The sequence below is a fragment of the Balearica regulorum genome, chromosome 1 (genome assembly GCF_011004875.1).
Source record: "Balearica regulorum gibbericeps isolate bBalReg1 chromosome 1, bBalReg1.pri, whole genome shotgun sequence".
Taxonomy (NCBI): domain Eukaryota; kingdom Metazoa; phylum Chordata; class Aves; order Gruiformes; family Gruidae; genus Balearica; species Balearica regulorum.
Window position 1 is genome coordinate 203,688,431 of NC_046184.1, and position 23,095 is coordinate 203,711,525.

At 37.0% G+C, this 23,095-nt stretch overlaps 1 protein-coding gene and 1 long non-coding RNA gene across 6 annotated transcripts; one reads left to right on the top strand and one right to left on the bottom strand.

Moving 5' to 3' along the window:
- Positions 1 to 247: 247 nt before the first annotated feature.
- Positions 248 to 21,499, bottom strand: CFAP300 (cilia and flagella associated protein 300). 3 transcript variants are annotated; one of them, XM_010305783.2, is made up of 7 exons: positions 21,385 to 21,499; positions 20,823 to 20,904; positions 19,123 to 19,195; positions 13,250 to 13,416; positions 10,428 to 10,600; positions 5,028 to 5,094; positions 248 to 653 (listed from the first exon to the last, which is right to left on the bottom strand). In XM_010305783.2, exons 1-7 carry the CDS (start codon positions 21,492 to 21,494, stop codon positions 522 to 524), a joined length of 804 nt encoding a protein of 267 aa, XP_010304085.1. In that variant the 5' UTR covers positions 21,495 to 21,499; the 3' UTR covers positions 248 to 521. The 3 variants fall into 3 exon arrangements, with proteins under 3 accessions (XP_010304085.1, XP_075598451.1, XP_075598452.1); XM_075742336.1 differs by having other exon boundaries at positions 21,366 to 21,408; XM_075742337.1 differs by lacking the exon at positions 5,028 to 5,094.
- Positions 17,730 to 21,389, top strand: LOC142599928 (uncharacterized). Of its 3 annotated transcripts, XR_012833420.1 has the most exons (4): positions 17,730 to 17,894; positions 18,720 to 18,957; positions 20,848 to 20,943; positions 21,072 to 21,389. It is a non-coding gene; the product is annotated as an uncharacterized LOC142599928 (long non-coding RNA). The 3 variants fall into 3 exon arrangements; XR_012833419.1 differs by having other exon boundaries at positions 20,848 to 21,389; XR_012833418.1 differs by lacking the exon at positions 18,720 to 18,957.
- Positions 21,500 to 23,095: the final 1,596 nt, after the last annotated feature.

The following is a 23,095-nucleotide window of genomic DNA, read 5'->3' on the forward strand; positions in this document are numbered from 1 at the left end:
GCCTCACCTGGCGGTGGCGGGGCGGCCGCGCCCCAGGCGGCACCGGCCTCCCGGGGCTGTAACCGTGCGGGCCGAGGCGGGGGCTGGGGGTGAGGAATGGAGGGATAGAGGTCAACCGGCCGGCGCGGGCCGGGCCGCCTGACGCACTTTCTCCCAATTCCGCAGAGATTTCACTGGCTCTGGAGCCTCCCCCGCATTTATGTGTCGTGGATCTGAAAGGTTGGCTCATAAAGAGACGACACATCTAGAGAAATACTTTTTATTAGATAAAACGGGTGAGGGAAGGGGGGGACAAAACTGCCAGGAGAGCAGCTTCAAGAAGTATGCCTTTTAAATATAGAAAACTTACACAAAACTTTTTTTGCTAACCTCATAGTAACATCTGTGCAAACGTGTAGCCGTTCAGAGCGTGTAATTGCAAGCACATCCTCCCTTCTAAGACAACTGGGCAATTTCTGCCTGAATTGGTGCAGCGAGGAGGCCACCTCCATTATAAAACTGGAGAACAGCCAGGGTTATAACTAGTTACTAAACAAGCTTCCACCAAAACAGTGGTACAGAGCGTGCACGTGTCTCTTGCAGGGATCTATTATCAAGTAGGCAAAAGTCTGTTCGTGGCTTTTACTCGAAGGGTAACACAGGCCGTTATCATCCTGAGAGGAAGTAAAAACAAAACACAACAGTGTTAGCAACAACATGGATACCCAAGAGAGAATTCATAAAATTTGAATGAAATGTATCATTTTGTGCCAATTGTAACAGTTCATTTCATGGCACAATAGAATAAATGCACCATAGTTTATTTAAGCAGCATTATGTCTCCATGAGGATCCTGACACTACAAAATGCACAGTAGTTCTGTCTGTTCCAATAACCTTGAGGTATATGTAATAAAATGTAAAATTAAACATGTAAGCATGTGTTTACACATTTAGAGCCTAAAATATAGATGATTAAATATGCAAGGTTCCTGACGTTTCCTTTGAAACAGAAAAACATTTAGGGACTCTGTGCTAATACATAAAGTTGTTCTATCAGTAATTCTTTTTCACTTAATATTTGTTAATACATTTGTTCAGTTTCAAATACTTGCATTTAAGGAAAACCCTCCTTACAGCTCATTAACAATTTTGAACTGTTACTGAAAACAGTTTTGGAAACACAGGGTTTTTTTGGTTTTTTTTGAAAACACAGTTTTCTGTGTGTCAATCCTCAGAAAGGGCTGGAAGGGAATCTAGGCGCCTCGCTCCAACATCCTCATTGTGAAAAAACCACGATCAGCTGACAGCCAACACTACAAGAACTGGGCTCTTCAATTTAACATCCTATGTCTGCCCATGTCAATGAAAGCTGCAGCAGTGACAGGGCAGCACAGCTTGACTGTGCTGACACACTTCAAATCCAGAAAGGATCCAGAAACTAGATGGGATTTTTGAAGGGTTGATTTTTTTTATATGTTTTCACTCTGGTAATCGAACATCTAAAAGATCAACAAGTTGATACCTCCTTTCCGTTAAAACACATAACAGTTTCCTCCTGTTCCCCAACACCTTTATACAATAGTTGAAGAGATGTAGGTTCTAGTCCCCTTCTTTGCCTAAGGGAAATTCCCATATTGCATATATTGTCCGTTTTCTCCAGGAAAATTTTAAAATCCCAGACTCTATTCCAGTTTAGAGGCACATCTCTCTCATTCTTTTGTTGAAACTGTCTTCCTTTGCATAAAATAATCCATTTTGTTTTGAACAAAGGAAACATGAAAAGTGTAACCTCTCTCAGTGTTTAAGGCAGTCAACTTAAGGAAAACGTCTGGGTTCCAATTTCTGCTCCACAGATCACTTGTGAATTTTATCAGTAGCTGTTACTAGCACCCCTTTTTCTCTCCTGTTATATCAAAGAGAATGAACCCCTCTACTATATGTTCTGATGTCTTTCTTTGAGGGATTATTCAGACCATAAATCTTAAATTAAGATAAGCACCACCATAAAAGCATTGTTTAAGACAGGTAGAGATTTGATAATGTTTATTCACAGCATTTTCCGATGGTAGTCAAATGCTGCAAGCTAAAAATAGAATTCTATTTTTAAGCAACACAGCGTCCAAGCTCTGTAGCTCCAGTTTTAAGATACCTAGCTTTCTTTGGGTGTTTTTTAGGGATACATGTGTATCAAACACTGGATTCTTAATTGCAGTAAGGAGGGCAAGCTTTAAAATTTTACAGTACTCGGCATCACAATGTCTTTGGAGTTTGATCCAAAAATAACCTAAGCTTATGCACGAAACTGAAAAAAAAACCCAAACAAACAACAGAAGACCAACATCAAGTGTGATTGCTAATTAAACTTTCTTCCCATTGCTACTGAAGATCCCACTCCTGCAGTCCTTATGGAATGGACCCATGTCAGTTCAGGTTTTGACTGACAGGCACTGTTAGCACGCTAAAAATTTGTACAACAACTCAAGAACAAAAACAAGTTAAGTTCTGGTGATGAGGCATCAGGAAAATAATAAATATAAACTAATTAAATGAAAAGGGTTCTTAAATTTCTTTTAATTAGTACAGGAGATCATAAACCCCCTGAAATACTTGAGCATAAAGGCTCTGGAATTTACACAGACTTTCTCTAGTTTTTAGAGCAACAGGGTGCACGTACACAAATTAAGAATTATACCAATTCCATCTACCAATTTGGTTCAGACAGGCAGGGTGTGTAATGATTGATTTACTGGTGTTAGAGGAGGATCATTTTTTCTTTGTAGGAACACAGATAATCAGCTGATGATTTGAAAGTACACATGCATAGCACAATGCATAGCATAATACAGAAATAAAGATACTGCTGAACATCTCTCTAAACTGCATCATTTAGTCAACAATTTTTTAAAAATACTTTTTGAATTAACTATGTGTTACACTGATTTCTAACAGTGCCATAATTCAGGTTCAGCTAAAGAAAGTTCTAAAATACCAGTTAGCATCCAAATACTTCAGCTGTAACAACGTTTCATTACATGCAAGTGCCAAAGTTCTCCAGGGTATTTGGAGTTCAACAGAGTACTTGGTCACAAGATTTAAAATTATTTCTCTTGTGATTCCCAGCTCTATTGAGTTTTGATGCTAAACAGATCTACAGACATTTATAACTACACCTTAATACCTTGAAATACTTACATCTCTAATAGCATGCTTTTTTAGATAACAAAAGAAGGGCTGCTTAGCCACAGCTTAAAAAACAAATTAAAAGGCAGGGATGGTGTCAGGATGGTGTTACATAAAATTCTTAATTCTTGATTCCATTTGTACTTGTGCAAATATACAAGTATTATTTGTTCATTTATTAATCCAGCTTGCAAAAATGTGTGTTCTTCTAACTTCTCAGCTGCTCTTCAAGTCACTTTTACCAGAAAAGCTTTTTTATTATTTATATCAGCGTAAAAATCCATTTCTTTCAGATACAACCCAAGAAAACATGGCTTAAAAATTGTCAGCTCAACATTAAGATTATAACACACTCTGCAATTATTTACCAAATTAACTCAGGAACTAAATCTACTGTAGAAACATAGTTGTCTCCTTGAGAGAAATTTTTCATCACAAGACATTTGCACTCTAATAGGTGCCCTTCCTGTAATTTCCAAGTAGAGTTTAAAGAGTTTTGATCCACAGAGCCATTGAACAACCTAGCCATACTGTTTAAGCCTTTCTGTCTTCTGAGAGAAAAATCTTCAGGATGTTCTTTAATGGAAACCAGAATTTCAGAATTCTCCTTCACCTCACAAATTTTCAGAATGTGCAGTAAAGCCCAATTTCCCCCTCAAGGCTACACAGAGGACAGCCTGCTCTGTACGTACACTGGATTTTCTTTTGTTCGTCCACTTTTGTGTTTTCAAAAAGTTGCCAAAGTGTGTCTGGTTTACTTTTTTTTTTTTAAATACTGATGATATTTAATACATGGCAAAGACAGTTGGGGAAGTCTTAAATATCATGCATCTACACAAACATAGAAATCTGCAAAGTTCACATCAATACATTTGATTCAGAGATGGGGAGGAAACTAATAACAGAAGAACATCAAGTTATCGGGGTTTTGCTTTTTTATTTTATTTTTTATTACTGTCTGCAGCCTAATAGAAAAGTAAATTTTGATACACCCATGAAGTGCTTATTTTCACAAACCTTTCAAAAGCTTTTATGAATCACACACAGTTTTTAAAAGATGATGACCCACAGATGAACAACTGGGCTATTGGCAACTTACAGGGAAGTTCGTGCAATCTGAAATGACATCAGCTAGTTCTTTTGAAAGTGGGTACATTATCCGGCATTTAATTATTACATATTCTGGTTACTCAAGAAGAATTCAGAGTAGTTCATCCTACTGTAACAATTAAATTACAGATATGCTGAATCTAGTAAACATGCAGCCAGTTCTCATACTTATCTTGATGGTAAACGTATCATTTTGAAAGAGAAACAGATAGGAATGAGACTTAACAAGGGAGGGGAAAAAAGGTTAGCAGTCATCTCACCACCCCAACCTTTCTGTATACTAAACTTCCTGCAGTCCTTACAGAAACAGATGTGACACTAGCTATTCAGAAAGCTCTAGCAACATTTCTAAAAACAGAACTATACAAAGTCAAGAGTGGAGTCTTAATCCTTACTGCTATTTCAAGTAGATCTAAACCCAAAATTACTCAGATCTAAAGATACGGGTTTTTTTCATGAACTAGTTTCTGGATGACTATTATGACTTCCAGTGTAATCCAGTAAACCTATTTTTAGTGAGCTACCAAATAAAACTTTAGTTGGTGGTTATTGATGAAAAGTTAGTAAAGAGGATGAGAAAGCAGGATGAGATCAGGCAAAGAGTTCATGACCAAAAACTTACAACAACTATGGAAAAATAACCCTTTAAAATGCAATATCAAGCTTGCTGATATTCATTGATATGTCAATTCGTTATTTTCATGTTATGCATGTTACTTCCAGTGAAATCCTATACCAGAAATTATTGATACTTACATATGCAGACACTCGGAAGACTGTAGAAATAATATGTATTTCTTTTGTTTCAGGATTCTTTCGAACACTGAAATACAGTGAATAATACATACTTAATATGTACAGTAACCATTAATTATTAGAATCCTTCATTTAATAAATACATTTTTTAACATATGCACTGTATTCTCACTCAAATTTGATCAAGTTCAAATTAACAGTTAAAATTCAACTCATGTCACATTCACCATGAAAAGATATGTTGATCATTGTTAGATAACATGAATGTTATGACATTTTACTGAAAACTATGGAATGTATCTAGTCATCAGAGTTGCTTTCACTGTTTTCAGCTACTATATCACAGCAATATTACCCAGGCCTAGATGACTCCAATATAAAGTTTGCATTTTGATAGCTATGAGAAGTTATTCAAGTAAACATTTTACAAAAATCTTTTCACATATTCTTTGAGAAAAAAACCTGTGAAGTGAACTGCATCTTAATACAGATCACAGGAATTAGCAGCAGTACTGGTAAAGAAATGCAGACTTTAGCTCATTTTTAATTAATACATAGTTATAATTTAGGTTCATTTTTCCTCCTTTGGAATGTTGTACATATAGACAGCTATGCACCTTAGGATGGTATTAGTTCTGAATTTTTATATTTCTAGACTGTGTTAGTTGTGAAGACTATCATTTCTTCCATCACAGTTACTAACAGCATTAAGATATTATTGGAAAGCATCCAGGCATCTCAACGTATTTTAAATTTATGTATTTTTAAATGTGTCATTTTCTCTCAGGGCTGCTTTAAGTGATGCTTACATTTCTTCATCAATTAGATCATGTAACTTCTATTAATTTATCTAATTTCACAGATTTCTATTTACATTAACTCACTGTGGAGCAGTTGAGCCTTATAAATTCTATACTTATACACTTCCAAGAAATGCACGGTTCAAAACCTGCTTTGTCACAAACAGGTTCAGTTCCCAGGAAAGGTCCCAATATAGCCAAGGTGCTAGAGGATCTGTGTTAAACACCACACCAGCTCCAAGCTGTTTGTGACAGCAGTCCCCTACTGCCATGGCTTTCGCAAGGTTTCTTTTTATAAGAACAAACCAACCCCAAATCAACTGACATCATCTTTGTTGATTCAATCTCTCCAACCAATAAAAGGAATTGACTCTCTGATTAACTGATTTCATCTGTAGAGTAATGACACAGTCATGTATGAATTAAGCCTGTACTATGAAGTTGATCTTTCCTGTGGTGAGTCAGTAAGGAGGCTTTCTCAGAATTTTTTGTTGCAACTGACATGTTGATATACTCAACAGTGGATTAAGATGACATTGCTGAAACTGGTACTGGCCCCAGCTGTCTGCCTTACCACCCCTCTGGAGATTACTGCCTTCCCATCAGGGACAGCTCAGCTGGTTCATGACTCAGCTCCTCAACCACTGCAGTTTACAGACCAACATATTAAGATAAACTAACGTGGATATCAGTTTATGCTAATGTACTGGGCTGTAAACTGCAGCAGTTCAGAAACTGTTTAACCATGTCCGCTGAAAGACTGACAACTTTCAGAACAAGGTACAGAGCGTGAGTGGGGTTAGCGCTTTCTACCATATATCACCACCCTCAAAAGCTACAGTTGTATTTAAGTTACTCTGGCTTCATATTCTTGTATCTGAAAACAATGCTTTCAATTACTGGTTTCTAAATTTTTATGTTATATATATCTAGGATACCAAAGCAAGGGGTGACAGAGAATAAGTCTTCCTATTTTTTCCACTGCCTTGAGAAATTTTCCCCTTGTGGTTAACTTCCTGTAAGTAATTTTTCAGACTGAGTGTTTATTTCTAGTACTTTGGTTAAATTTTAATGCAAAATAATATATCTGCCAAAATCAGATGAGATTCTTCCCTTGCTGACTTGAAAGAAATCAGGAGGTTGCCTTTGACAAACTAAATTGCTCTATTTCTTTTTTTTCCCCCTGAAAGGTTTTAGAAAAAACTACCTTGTCTTCTTGAAGAGGATAGTATTTCCTTAAAAATAGCCTTTGTTCTTTCAAATTGTTAACTTCCAAAATATTCATTGAATATGTAGCTCCTTCATCATTTTAATGTGCATCTTTTTTTTTTTTTCCTTTTTATGAAGAGGAAACTTCCTCATTGTCTCTCAATTCACTTTGGGTTCTATTTATATCCTAATCTTACTGACAATATTTTATTAGGCTTTCCAAACATTAAAAGAACAGCTCAATGCTTTCACATAAATTCATCTATTATGGGGGAAAGGGCATGGAGATGGCATGGAAGGAAGGAGAAGAGAACAATGACTACAAGATATTAGAGCAGCTGTCACCATGGAGAGAGACTGTCAGAAAAACCAGGGGTTAAGTACAGAAGACAAGATTTATCAACAAAGATTCATAGACTATATTTTAATTAGCAAGTTTTTGTCATGCAAATGTATTCTTTAACTAAACCAAAAAATACTAAAAAGATTTTGAAATGGTTTAGGTTACACAGGATACACAATGCTAAAATTTTTGATGGATTCAACTGGTCACAGACTACTGCTGGATTAGTAACAGGTGACAAGTTGTGCATTAATTCATTAGGAAGTAATTATTACTTCTTTTTATACAAAGGAGAAAATGTCTCTCATTTAATAGTTGTATTTTGAATTCCCTAGCTGTGCTTGTAAAATATCTAGAGCAGTTAATTTTAAAAGATTATTGCATTCTCTCATAATAAAGCAATAGGCATGGAAATGCTTTAACTACATGAAATGTCAAGCCTTTTAACACTATTTTGAATGCTAGTGCCTTGCAGTTAGAACTCAGGAAAGTCCAGAAGAAAGGTTGTAAGAAAGAGAAGTGGGAAAAAGCTCGTAACAGGTTTGCCACTCCCAGTACAAGAGACACTTTTGTGGAAGTCTTCACGCGAAGGCTCTTTTCCACAAGAAAAACTGTTACAGCACCAAACAGTGGTTGTATTTACCTAAGCATGTCATGATTAGTCTAAGTTCATCTGTGGGGGCTAATTTTTCCATGAGCTAGCAGCTAATAATTATTGTACTATCCATTTGTTTTTCACCAAGCCTTCTGAACCCTCAAGACATAAAAATTAAAGCTTAAGAAGAATGCAGTTTACAGAATTTTTTAATACCACGATAAGTTTTTTAACACTAATTTACAAAGAGTAGAAAGTACCCAATGCAACTGCAATCCAAGATAAAAAGAAACCAAATGGACCATAGCAGTCTGGAAAAGAAGAATTTAAAGAATAGTTGGTTTTCAACAGGAATTTGAAGGTGAACTGTTTAGTAAACAGAATTTAAGAGACCACTACTGTCATTAGCAATTGTTTACTGTAAATAAGAGGCCATAAGAAAGTAATTTTCATTGTTTTATTTTCTGGTGTAACCTGTGCAAAAATTAAGTAACTTGAACATGTTTAGGAGAAAACAACTCATCAGCAAAGGGAAGCAATAAAGTGAAGGGACTGATTGGATTTGTGCTTTGTCCTAGGTCAATTCAACAACACGAGCAGAAACAGCTGTAGTCAATGCAGAGTCAACTAAGGCCAAGGATTAGAGTAACAAACAGCTTGTTTCAATTGCAGAGTGAATGATTTAAAAGAAAAGAGAGGGTACAGCTGAAGCATTGACAGATCAATTTATGTCATGTTCTGTATTTCTGAAGAACCCACTTGATTTCCATGGATGTATGATATGAAAATTACAAAACTAATCACATTAATAAGAAAGTTTTGGTGATTTATCATAATATTCACATTAATAAGTGCAGCAATCCAAGTTCTGTTATTTCTAAAAAATCTTCTTGGAATATTGATAACGCTCAATTTCTCTGTTTCAGTGGTTCCTCCAAAGTATCAACTGTTCTACTGCTACTTAAATAATTTATTTTAGATGACCCTGGTAAACAGCATATGACTATGAAAAGCACTGACCACTGGAAAATCTGAAAGCTGCTTTGAAGTTATTGAAGTTTTGTAAGCTGCTTTGGTTAAGAAAAATTCCCAAAAACCAGCCAAATATTTTGCTTTAATTTTTTTTTTTTTGCATACATACAAGTCCTACAGAAATAAAGAAATGTTCAGGTGATTAAGAATCACTGGGTCTAATAATTTCGCTGTATCTTTGTTCAGACATATAAATTTTACTCTTAAGTTTATCCAAAGACATTTTAAGAACAGACTTCAAGATGAATAATCTTACACAGTTTTTTTCCCTAATATGCTGGTGTATAATCTTAAAATAGGAGATGAAATAACAATTGGTCGTGACACCATTCCAGATAGAGCTGAGAAGGAAAAAAAATACCAATTCTTACTTTAAGCAATTTGAAGTCTTTGTAGCGTACATTCCAGTGCATTACTTAGATAGTACAAGAACTCTCATGACGTGGATACTCACATTTCAGAGGTCTACGATTGTTTTCCATTGTTCAGGTTAATATTGTTCTTTATACTATCTCACAAATACTTACTGTGAGTGGCAAAGTATAACACAATATAAAATTTTAGTAATATCATTGATGATCTTCATATTCCCATTAGCTTAGCTAGGAATGAGTCTTGGCATAACTGGTAACTACATGCCATTTCCCACTAGCCAGAAAATAAGAAATTTTGTCAATCAATCAGAGAAGTCAGTATATGGATATATCAAATTGCCCTTTTTTCTGAATTGGAACCTCTGATCAATCACATCTAATCTCAAGGAAAAAAACCCAAAACATAAAATTCCAAGCAATTCCATACACCAGACCTGGAAAAAACATTTTAATCCACTGTGTCATGTTAACAACCAGATTCTATCACCCTTAGCTTTAAGCTGCAAGAAATATATTTGTGGAACTAAGAATGCCAAAATCCAACAGTATTTAAAATAAATTAAAACATCAGCTGGAGTAAAATATATACAGAACTAAAAATTTCAGCTAAAGTATTTCAATTTTTAAATCCTAAGACAAAAGCAGCTTTGAAGTAGTCCAAGACTATACATCCAAGACTTAATTGTTGACATTTTATCATGACAGTGGGAACACAATCTGTTCCGGTGCCATGCCATGTTTTCAGTAGACGATTACAGAAACAAAAATCTTAAAATGGAAGTGAATTATAAAACATCAATGTCCATATATGTAACATAAAAATTTTTTTATGTGGGACAGATGCCATTAAAATTGCATATATTTTGCCATTGAACTACTACCATTGTTACACAATATTTTGAGAGTTAAAGACAAATAAGCTTGCAGATTGATTAAATAACAGCCCCATTTTTGAAGCAGTAATGCATAATAAATTTACACAAATCAACACAAAGTATCTATGCACAGCACATACATATACAATTGTATAAAACAGAAAACACTTACCTCACCAAGTCTTTATATAAAGCTTTTGTAGTTTCTAAGTATGGGTCAACTACATCTTCAAACTGGCAAAGAGTTCCTCCAATGCAAAGATGCTTAAAAAGACAGAACAGAAATTCCTTGCGATCCAATTGACTGAATATGTCATAGTGGTCTGAATCTTCCAGAAGCAAGACCTTGTGAAACAAGAAAATAACAAAGTCGTCAAACAGATGAAAATTTCTTATTCAAGATTAAGTTTATAAACAATGCAACTACTTTGCTGTATGTCACACAGAATTTATGTCCATATAAAATATATGAGCTAAGGATGGAAATAAGTACTGCTCTCTAAATACTTCTTCCAATGATGCAATTACATTCAAAATTTATAAATACAGCAGAATCACTGCAGATTTGTGCCCACAAGATGTAAGGGAAGATTTTTCAAGACTCTTGTTATTCACTAGTTAATTGCTCATCATGCTAACGAAACAATCAATAGTCTGAAAATAGCTATATGTGGTGTGTCGATCACTGCCAATTAGTTTGGTTTTGGTAACTTTGCCTCCATTTGGTTTTTTACTCTAAGTTTACAGTTATCTCACATTTGTAAAGGCATCCCAAGGATCTCCCATAGGAGATCACTCAAACTCACACCCTTCTTTACTGCAGACTCTGCCGAGCATTCATCTGTTGCCCCAATAAACCCAACATGCTACTCAGCTGCCTCCATGTGTCTCACCTGCCTTTTGCCACGAAGCTGGTCAAGGGACTGGAGCACAAATCTAATGAAGAGCAGCTGAGAGAACTGGGGTTGTTTAGCCTGGGGAAAAGGAGGCTGAGGGGAGATCTTATTGCTCTCTACAGCTACCTGAAAGGAGGTTGTAGTGAGGTGGGTGCTGGTCTCTTCTGCCAAGTAACTAGTGAAAGGACAAGAAGAAATGGCCTCAAGTTGCTTCAGGGGTGGTTTAGATTGGATATTAGGAAAAGTTTCTTCACCAAAAGAGTGGTCAGTCATTGGAACAGGCTGCCCAGAGAGGTGGTGGAGTCACCAACCCTGGAGGTGTTCAAAAAACGTGTAGACATGGCACTTTGGGACATTGTTTAGTAGACACGGTGGTGTTGGATCAACAGTCGGACTTGATGATCTTAGAGGTCTTTTCCAACCTTAAGATTCTATGATTATGTGAACACTGAGAACTTGATAGATTAGTCCCAACACTGCCCACTGTAAGGGTGGACAGGAATAGCAACTCAGTATTGCTACAAGGTGTTTGAGTCACATCAGCCAAACTGCAGATGCCAACCCAGGCAAACTAGTCAAAGCCAGGCATGAGCTTACCGCTCTCTGGCCCTCTGTATAATGTCACTACACAACCTGAGTAATAAGGGGGTCAGGACAGCAACTGTTGTTGACGGCCATCTCATATGTATCCCAATCCCCTTCTTGGTTGAAGCAAGAGAAGACGTGGCAAGTAGGAAAGAAACACGGAGTTTTGCAGATAAAGGCCCGCACCCCCAACAACGGGAGACAGACAGTTTGCTGCCCCCTACAGTCTACCGTCCTGGGGCGTTGACTAATTTAATCTGAAGCTTTGACATCGTTCCTGGAAGATTTTGACTGAATTCTTTCTACCATGTTAGGTTTTACGAGTAGGAATCACGTTCATGTCAAACAAATGTAAAACCTTTAACTTGCAACTTCCAGACACACACATCCCTTCCAAGGCAAGGAAAATGGAGACACTGAAACTCCAATGATTTCTTATTTTAAATGTTGCCTCTAACTTTCCTACATCTGATACACTTAATTTTCAGAAAACATTTCACACATACCCAACTTATAAATAAATACATAGTATTTTGAACTGCTAGGCTACAAACCACATCTGAAATTCAGACATGAGCTTGAGTTGTCTCCTTTTCCCAGAACTTTACCAGCCAGACCAGTATTTCAGGCCATGTCCTGTAACCAGTGTCACTGGTTCAAATACATTGCCTTCAAAGGATTTGCCAAGTGCAAATGACTGCAACTCTATAATTATTAAGCACTTATGTTGATTATATATACAAGGAAGAGCAAAATCCAGTTCTCCCACAGTATGCTTTGCTAATGCTAAACAAAATTGGTTTAGCTTATGAAGTCAAAAGATACACATACAGTGAACACATACATTGATTAAGAAGATGCCACTGTTAGAGAGATTCTTTTTCAGAATAATCTCCTCTCTGACACCTCCACTGGAGTATAACAAACAGTTTTCACCTTGCAGGCCTGTTCAGGAGTTGTATTTAGTCCTTTTCCAGTGTTACACTGAAAAATAATTTCCCTTTTCATAGTTTCCTCTCCTTTGTTTCAGTGAAAATACATGAAGATGACTTTCCTTAAAGGCCTTCACGTATGATATGGCCAGCGTTCCTGGCCAGGAATGCTTCAGGATGTAGCTATTGAGTACATTTGATTTCATCAACTACCTGGAAGGCTGGGTGAACCCACAGCTCTGGGTATCATGGGACCTTTCCATCGGCACCACTTCCTTTCCCCTGCTCAGCAAATGAGTAGCTGCATTTCCCCACACACACACCCAAGCACGGACTACTTGAAACAAGGGTGAGTAGAAGAAGGTTTTTCCTTTTTCTCCCACCTAAAAAGGAAAGAAGGCCCACTTGGAAAACAGCCATTCAGGCACTGCAGTGCCTCAGTCATTTCTATCACATGGCTATCAATGCCCATTTTTACCGTGGAAAGTATGTATTGTTAGGAAAAAAACCTGAATAATCTGTCCTTACGGTACCTAATACAGTATGAAAAATTATAAGCCATTATTTATTGCTATACTGACCTTCCTTAATTCATCAGAGATGAGAATATCATCGTAATAGTCATCATAACATTTCACAATATCTCCAGTTTCTCTAACAACTCCTTCAGAGTACAGCCGATCAAAAAACGACATGGAAATCTGTGTACAGGGCACCACTGTAGCTTCAATTTTTGTCACTTTGGAACCTGGAATATATAGGAAGGATTCACTCCACGTCTCTTGCAATAAATAAAATAGGAGAATTTCCATGTACTAATGGTTTTACAGTAATTTGTAATTTGATACAGTGTGGAAATAATCAACTTCTCTAAATACTGTGTGTGGCACATTCTTTTAAAAAAATACAGATCACATAAGTATGACTCAATCACACAGTCCCTCAAAAACCAAAAAAAGCTAAGAAAGAAACAAGCATAAAGAAAATATGAAATTCATCTAAATGTTGCCTTCCATTAAGGCTCATGTGCCCATTGGCAATACTATCAACTGAAACAAACAATAGATGAAACACCATGTGAACTCAACATCACATTAGATCAAACCCTTAGCAAATTATATTCCACAGCTTAAGCCTTAAAGAATCTGAGGGCAAATACCACATTTGGCATGATGAAGTATAGAAGTTGATAGCTGCAAGCAGCACCCTACAAAGTAAAAACCAAAATGAACACAGCCTTGATGAATTTTTGGTTTGTTAAGTATTATATCCAAACTTTTTAAAAAACTATTTTGTAGCTACTGTAATTTTTACTAGCAAACAGCTACTTCAGAAGATTAAAACCATACTATCACCACTTCCAGTACGAATCTGGAGTATTATCTCTGTAATCATTAATGGCAGAGTACATTTTTATGTAATTTTTCTGTTTGCTGTGCTTGCAAGTCATCCGAGGCTTGATCCTGTTGCTCATAGACATCTAGTGCCATTTGAGATGCCCGACAGTATTTTCCTTAATGAGGTATCAGTCCATAAGGGCACATATCTTCTCTGTATACAGTGTTACATCTACAAATCCGTATGGTGGTGTTGGATAACTTATGGCATCTCAAATAGCATTAGACTCCATGTTTAAGAAGCTTTGGACACAGTCCAGTTCCATCTGCTCTCTATGGCCTAAGTATTCAGACCAAATGTTAGAACATATTGTCTACTTATCTCCAAGTCCCCCTGAACACCCTTCAAAGTGCTTCTGAACCAGAGAGGGGAGGAGGGCATGAGTGAGCATGCCACACAAAGGCAGTACATCTCGGCAGAGATAATATTACCAGCATTCCAGCTTTCCACGAGTTTATCTTTTCTCCTCTGTAGGTTCCCTTGATGGGAGACTGGTCAACAACATCAGAATATCAAAAGGCTTTTGACCATACAATTCAAGATAAAATTAAGCGGTGTCCTGATAAATTGACCTAAAGGACCATTAAAGACTAATACTAGGGAAATGTCCAAATTTCACTCTAGATGAGAGTATTTCAGGAACAGAAACATGCCAAAAAGAGATGTATGAACCATGATGCTTCCAAGAACACTGATCATTTCATTCTGATCCTAATCTTTGCAAGCGTAACATAACCTAAAATTTCTCTTGCCCCCACACTTGCAAAAAGTCCTTGGGATTTCTCCCATATATTATTACACGGAGATTATTTATTCATAGGTTAAGTAGGACTGGGATCTTGGTATCTAAATTCAGGTAAACTGTACCACCTACCTGATCAACACTAAGAAAAAAATTAAGGAGAAGTTACAAGTTGATGGCTCGAAAAATGTGTCTACTATAGCTAATAATACTGGCATGAAATTTTGTAATTATTTTATGAGGCCAGTGTGACGTAAAGAAAATCATCTATAGACAAAAGCTTGGCATTTAATTGCTTGGCTTCACATCTACAGATATGGTTATGAAAAAGGATACCTTTTATTAAAGAAAAAAGGTTTAGGACATTCCCCTACCTGTTCACATAGTGACTACCAAAAAATAATCAAATCATGTAACCAAAATCACAAGTAATGAAAAACATGACTTAACAACCTAAGAAAAAAACCCCAACTGTTATTTATTTATTTATGCTTCCTCCCACCCCGTCACCTCCAGACTCCTCTAACTTCTAATTCTCCAGCTTCCTTTCACAGGGATAGAATTTTTATTTTGTAAGAGATTTATTAAAAGTTAAATCAGCGTCTAATACAGAAATAATTTTGTAAAGACCTATGAATCAAAAACTGAATAGAGACTAATAAAAATCAGATGTTAACTTGAGAAAAAAAGATATATCTTACATTTTCCCTGTTATTGAGCTCAAAGTATAAGAAACTGAGCTATTTATAGGCCTTCAAATTGTTAGGATTTTATTGGTGGAGGGAGGGAAAGGAGACACACTTCTGTGCTGAAACAAGATTTTATGAAAACTTTCATGAGGAAAAAAAAATCAAGAGCTTTGTAATCTATTCAGTAGTTCAGAAAACCAAACTATAAATGGTAAAGTTTAAATATACTGGAAGCTCCTGTTCTCCATTTGAGAGGTGAGATTTGAAATTGGAGATTCAGAATTTCCTGGAAAAGAGTGACCAGTTTTAGTAACGCTGTAAAAGTGAGCAATAAAATAGGAAGAAGAAATGCTATGACAACTCTGCAAGTGGAAAACAAAGAGCTGAGACATACTGCAGCAGATTAAGCTGCTTATAACAGCTAGCTCTGGAATATCTATAAAGTGCTGCAAATACCATTTTAAATGAACACGTTGCACATCTAGCATGGGGCCGATAAACCCCAGATTAGGTATGCTTAGAATTCCTCCTAAGTTTTAGAAAGATTTTACCTCAGGGAAACCTCTTGCAATGTACTATTTACAAAACAGTTTATATAGAACATACATAATGCTAGTTCAGTGCTCTCTACTAAAAAGATGGTATTTCAAAAGTAAAAGGTGCAGGTTATGATTTATAGGTTCAAACGACATCTAACATTTTTGCAGATTATAACCTGTAACAGTAGTCTAAAAAATTGCTGATTTAAGATTACCTTCCAGATTTTAAAACTCTATTCCAAAGACAACAGCCATTAGAGCTTCAATTACATACAGCAAATCAAGAATCTTTCTTAGGCAAATACTGAATTTTTATTTACAAAAAAAGACAGTAACCCTGTCCCTTTGAAGATAACTTTTCAAGTGTTAATTGAGCTTAAGCAGATACAGTCCTGCCTCCCCAAGACTGCTGACAGGTACAAGGCCAGAGATGTCTCCAAGGAAAAACTACTATTTAGTTTTCATTGCAGCTATTTAAAAATACAAGGCTCAAGATATAAGTTAGTATGCATCAAATTTACCCCTTTTGCTGCTTCTATTTTAGAAATATGAGAGTAAGACATGAAAGGGGGGTTTAAAGCACATGACAGAACTATCAAGTACTCTGCTATGCAGCCAGGGAAAGAGAAGGAAAAAAAATCCCTACTACAACAGGGAAAAAAACCTGTTGTGGTAATTAAGTATCTATCTGATCAAATGAAGCAGACTAGAGAATAACCTTGCATATTGTTTATCTAAAATGTTATATTTCAAGTAATGTTAAAGCTGGAGTCCTTGAGACAATGTACTATTGTGGGATTCTACCAGGACTCCCAACACATGGGGGAGCTGGGGAGAGAGGTACATGTTGCATTCCTTGAGGACCCCATGTTTTATGCCACCTTTTGATCTAACAGATGGAGACAGAGGATATTACGACCTGATAATATTAAGGTGAGGATGAAAAGCAGTCAAGAGAAGAAAAAAAAAAAGAGATTAGACATAGAGAAAAAAAGTAATAAAGAACATTTAGAAACAGATTTTAAGAAAAGGAGATAAACGAGTAACAGAGAAGAGGTAGAGATAAATATGAAAGTGAAACTGTGCCCACTGAATTAAATAAATAAATAAATCCGTAGTGAGAAGGTAAAAGGGAACCACAGCCTGGAAAAAGACACAAGGATTATGAAAACAAACACTCTCGTAAAGTAACATTATATGGAAGTTCTATATAATGCTGATATCTTTCTGTGGCTCCATAAATTCTTTCTGCCCAAGCTCATGGTGAGGAGCAGAAGAGAGGTTTCTAAGAATCTATCTGAACCACACTTATACATCCAAAATATCTCCACACACACCACCACCCCACAAAAAACTCTAACATTTTTGTTTGCAAGAGAATAAATACAGTATTTCAATCAACCTAGATTATGTAAATTTCTTCAGATTTTCTAAAAGGCAAAATAAACCCATTTCCAGTACTATCATTCAGGAACAGGAACTTGTTTTTAGAAGAATTACTCTACAGTGATAAGTAAATGGTGTATCTGGATTAATTTATCGGCATGTCTGAAGAAGAAAATACTAGAAGATGAATTTTTACCTCCTCCCACTCAAAGCTAATTCTTACTATATTTTCAAAAAATGCACATGAAGACTAAGTATAGAAAAATGTGCCAACATTCCTCACCAAAAATAGGCAAAGAATGGGAAGATGAAATTTTAAGAGCAAATGGGGTATACCAGCTGTTCAGGATTTAGAAAGGGAACCCTTCCAGTCCTCAGAACAAAATGCATTACTTCTGTGCTGAGGAAGATTGAGCAGAATCAGGAGTTAAGCTGGGATACTTGGCAAGTGACCCTCTGCTCTTAACACGAGGTATGTAACCTGCTGACCTTCACTACAGGGACTGGCAAGTCACAGGCTAGACAGACAGCCTAAAAAAAATTCATGCCTAAAGCAGGAAAAGGTTTACCCACGATTTGAATATTTTCTTTTTGCTTGCCAGAGTGAAAAAAGAGGTACTTGAAAGGGAACTTGAGATATTTTTTTGCATCTTATATATTTCAATTGTTTTAACAGCCGGATTCAGTGTTTGGAAAATGAATTTTGCTGACAAAAAGGTAGCAATGTCTAGTGTCATTGTATATAGTGGAGAAAACCTATGCCAGTTCCAGAGAGTTGAAATGGAAAAGTTAGAAAAGTCCCAAAGCTCCATTAAATATTTACACACTGCAAAGTATTTGCAGACAAACCAAGAGAACCAAGGACATCCCACTACTCCCTTTTAAAACTTTCCTATTAAGAAAAACCACTTTAGCGATATCAGAGTTCACATTATGCATAAAATCCCATTACTTTACCACATGTAATTTCCACAAAATTTCATGTGGCATTTACATAATCAAAAATACAGTTTCAAAGTGGTGCCATAAAATCATGTGCTGTTTGCTTTTGTGGTCTTTCTCCTTTAGTGTCTCATCTCTACCTACAGACATAATCAAGTGTTACAAGAAGTAAATGATATGGCAACAAACTAGAAGTCAACCTTATGCCATGATAGCAACTAGAGTAACCTATCACGTGGCCCTCCTCTCTCTTTCTGCACCCAGATCACTTCTGTTGTGCAGATAGCATGTTTACACACAGCTTGGGGCTGTGCTCTATCTAATCTTCTGCTCTCTCAACTTCAATTTGTAACAGAGCAATAATTTCAGACCTGTCCTAAGTAAGGTGGTTACATCTATAGAAGAGTGTCTTTCTAAAAATATCTGAATAAGGTAGGACTGTAATTCCTACATTAATGCAGTTGATTATGTCTGGATGGATACATGATCAGGTCAACTGGATGTTAAAAACAATTTGAGTAGCTTGACTTATGGATCAATGCAGGAGTTGGGGAAAAAAAAGCATAATATGTGACAATTCAGTAACAAACTAGGTAATAATCTTTTCTTACTATTTAGTAAAAGAAGTCATTTTTAAAGATGTTTCAACCAGGTGAAGATATACATATATGAACTGTCATTATTACATAATGGTGAATTAGAGGAAAACAGTTACAACACAGACGTTTTTATTTAAGATTAATTTATTCTAAATTTACCCAATGTAGTCCATTGTCCTGAAGCTGAGAGCAACTTTAAACTGGAGTTCACATTTTGATCATTAAAAAATGCCTATAATATTCAAATAAGATAATACAAGTTAATGAAAGGAAACATAAAATCATCATTTATAGTGCCTTGGATACTTTCAAAGCAAGTTATAAGGATCCAAATAGTAAGTAGATTCTGTATGATCTTTCAGTTTGGATACTAAATATCAGACCACCAAATACATGTTTTTGTAACTTTGTGTAGCCACCATCTTTGATATATTCAAGATATCTTAAGGTGCATATTTATATATGCAGTATTAAGATTCTACAGTAAAGCACTTTTAGTCCAAAACCACACAAAATGGTTGTATGAAATCCTTGGAGGCACAGAAAATGGAAAAAGAGGTGAAACAATCCTATCTCTGCATACAATGTTGTTGAAGTAAAAAATTAAATGCTAAGCATGATTGTAAAATTTACATTTTGAAAATAAATTTGAAGCTTGGAGAAGTTTAGAGACACACAAAAAATATTAAACAGATACCAAAGAAATCCGTAAGTTATTGAGGGGATGGAGAAGATGTTCCGCAGTAAGATTTGAAGTATTCAATCTTATTGATTTATCAATTAAAAAAAAAAGGACACATGCATAGTAATGTGGGTAGCTGACAAGTTTAAATGATAGATAAGCCAATTAAGAAAACCCACACTTATGTATATGCATACAGGCAGAGTGAATAATCGTTGAAGATGCTGCTAAGAAAATGATGGATTTTTCAGTCTCTGCATCACCAAATCTCTTTACCACCTCTCTGAGATACAGAAAGATCAAACAACAATGTAATGGGCCCTTTGTTCCCAATTAATTCACAGCTACTTAGAGTTCATAATTTCATAGTGACACTTTTTACATTTTTAATTCAAGAGACACATATTGAGAAGGTAAATGCATATTTTGTAAACTTCAATCCTTTGAAATATTTATCAATGGAAGATGAAATATTGGTCTATTTCTGTGTTCTTTAAAATACAAAGAGCCTGAATTCTTTATCCAGGATAACAATATAAAGTAGATGTACAACAAATCAAAGAGTTGCTTTTAAAACCACAGATGTAAAAAACACACTTTTTTAAAACCACACATTATTTTTTTTTCTGTCTGCAAATAGATAAACAGATTTCACTTGCAGACAACAAAGTGGAAGAAACAAAATCAGGAAGAGACTTGAGTCTCACAGAGCTGAGAGCCCAAAATTCCAGTATAAATTGCATTTTCAGATATATGGTGCATACGTACATCTAATTGCAAGGTGTATTTACTGTGACAAAGCAGTAATAGCTGTGAGCAAGGGTATCAACTGCATGTACACTCTTTAAAGTCTCCCCCTGGGTGGAATTCCCAACATTAAATGTGGTGACCAAGATCAGCATCCAGTTCAGATTCCCATTCTTGGGAATCTTGAATGACTAAATTGTTCCCTCTTAAAACAGAGTAACACTAATACAGACTAAAATATTTTTTTTCTGGACAATACAGTTAACCCATAATGTAAGACTTGAGCACCACACCTAAGTCACCTACTTTGAAGGAGATAGTGAGCAGGTGAATAGCACATTAACACTGCTAAAATGTTTGGCATTATATGGTTTTCCAATAGCTATAATTTAAAGGGAAAAAAGTCAAAATATAAAGGACTTGGAAGTACCATAACAAATTCATCCTTTTGATAGGGCTTAAATTGCTGGTCAAAACTGAATGCTTGTGCTGTGATCCTGCCTTGCATGGACCTGAAATGGAAAAATGAGATTAAATATTCTGCACACATAGTAGGTACTTACTCTGTAAATTTGCCTAGTTACGCTACATAAAGCCCTATTCTGACCAATAATTATAATTTTCTTTTTTTTTTTTTTTTTCATTCTCACTTACAACTGCCTCCCGCCCGTCTTTGGAGGGGTGAGGGAAGCACAACCGCTGCTCAAACAACATCAGAGCAACGCTGAGAAGCTGCAGTAATTTTGACTAACTCTGGAAGAGAAGGATAAACGCCTTGCACCTCAGAACAAGCCTTTTACGTGCCTGAAAAATACTGAGGAGACTTCCAATTAAAGAGGGGAGAAGACAGAAACAAGGACCCGCCACCACTTCAGCGCGGGAGCCCTGAGGGCGCGGTGACGACCCCGGCCCTCAGCACCTCCCACCCGCCTCTCATGGCTCCCCGGCCCCCTCAGCGAGGCGCCTCTCGCACCGGGCTTTCCCCCTCCCACCATTTGAGAAGTCGTTCCTGGATGTCCTTGTCCCCCAGGCAGGAGAAAGCTTTCTGCGGCAGGGAGCGGAAAGCGAAGCCCACCGCGCAGCGCCCAACCCCGGCGGACATCTTCCAGCGCCGGCGGCAGCTCGGCAGTTGCTATGGAAACGGCCCCGCAAAAGCGGTGCGCTGCCGGCGCGCTCCTACCGCGGGGCTCGGCCCCGCTCACAAGCGTTCCGCCGCCTGACGGGGCCCTCCCTCTCCGCTTCCCCGTGAGGGCCGCAAGGCACGGCTGTCTCCGTTCTGACAGGATTTCTTTGATTTTTACCTATAAAATGCCCCAATTAAACATCAGTCTTCACCCCACTCCCCTCTGCTCCTGTCTATGCACCGGGAAAATTCAGGCTTGCCAAAGAAAAACCTAGCAGACTGACTGGCACACAAAGGCAGGGTCTACCATTACTGGCTTAATCAACGCCACCCTCAATAACGTAATGCCAAAACGAATTATGAAAAGTCCAAAGTTATAAATTACAAAGGTCTAATGAAGCAGGGCTTCATCTTGGTTCCCAGGGTGTTGGGCCATTTGGGAGTAGCGTGGCTGTGCTTTCAAGCTTTTCCCAGTGGAAAATTTAAGGAAAGGACATTGTTACTTAACGAAGTTATTTTTAAAAGTCCAGTAAAGCAAAAGACACCTTGCAAAATTTGGGGAATTTCCTGCCCTTTGCAGGGAAAGCAGTCAGAGTTTAAGGCTGCTGTACATCTCACGCTATATCCTTTAGCAATCCACCCCTAAAAAAAACAGCTCTCCCTTTGCTGCAAATCTCCCAAAATGTCATTTTCCCATTAATCTGCTGCTCAGGCTTAACAGCAGGCCCGTTTCTAATTTAAAAAAAAAAAAAAAATAAAAAATTAAGCTGAATCACATTGGATTTGATTAGAAAGCAGAAGAGAAAGGTGCAGTGTGCCACGACGGTGGGGAGCAAAGCTGAAACTGCCGATGTGTGCTCCCTCGTCTCATCAGCCTCAAAAAGACATCCTACAGATTTAACTTGTAAGACGTGGTAGTCAAACAGGCTCGTACCAAAGGAATTCTGATGAAATAGATATCGTAAGCCTGTTAAGAAACCCTGTTTTAACATTGTTTCAGTAGAATTCATTGCTCACTACGTACTCACTAAATTTTGTAAAAGAGGGCTTACACCGGCAGGCTGCAATTCAGCAGATGAAGTTATGCAGCAGCTATGAGACATTTAAGGAGCCATTCCCTGTCTCCACCTACTCCAGCACTACCCCATCTGTTAAATTCCTCTTGCCACTAATATTACTAGCCAGAGATTAAATAGCCAAAGTGAAAGAACTGGTTTGGGCAGGGAGTGATGCGTAGCAACAACTACCAAACACATAAATTCTCAATTTTGAGTTGTGCGGACTCAAATGCAGGATTAAAAAAAACAGAGTGAAACTTTTGGTCTTTTGGGGCAAAAATTCCTACTGACTTTAGTGAGGATTTTTGCTGAATAAAGTGCTTAATCAACAAGCATATGCTCAAATCCCACTGAAATCTACAGCGTTTAAATGCTTTGATGAATCAGGAGTAAGGAAATGAGTAAGGACTTCAGGACTGGCTCAGGAGGATCAGGACAGGAAGCTCGAAACTACGGAATTAATTTCTTTAGTGTTGTGCCATCTACCTACCGTCGCTTTATAATTCAACATTTCCAATTTTA

Excerpts from the sequence above, each read along its gene's own strand:
- CFAP300 (XM_010305783.2), bottom strand. The coding sequence starts at position 21,494 with ATGTCCGCCGGGGTTGGGCGCTGCGCGGTGGGCTTCGCTTTCCGCTCC. Across the intron at positions 20,905-21,384 it reads CAGGAACGACTTCTCAAATG|GTCCATGCAAGGCAGGATCA; the intron begins GTGGGAGGGGGA and ends TTTCCATTTCAG. Across the intron at positions 654-5,027 it reads TCTTCCGAGTGTCTGCATAT|GATGATAACGGCCTGTGTTA; the intron begins GTAAGTATCAAT and ends ACTTCCTCTCAG.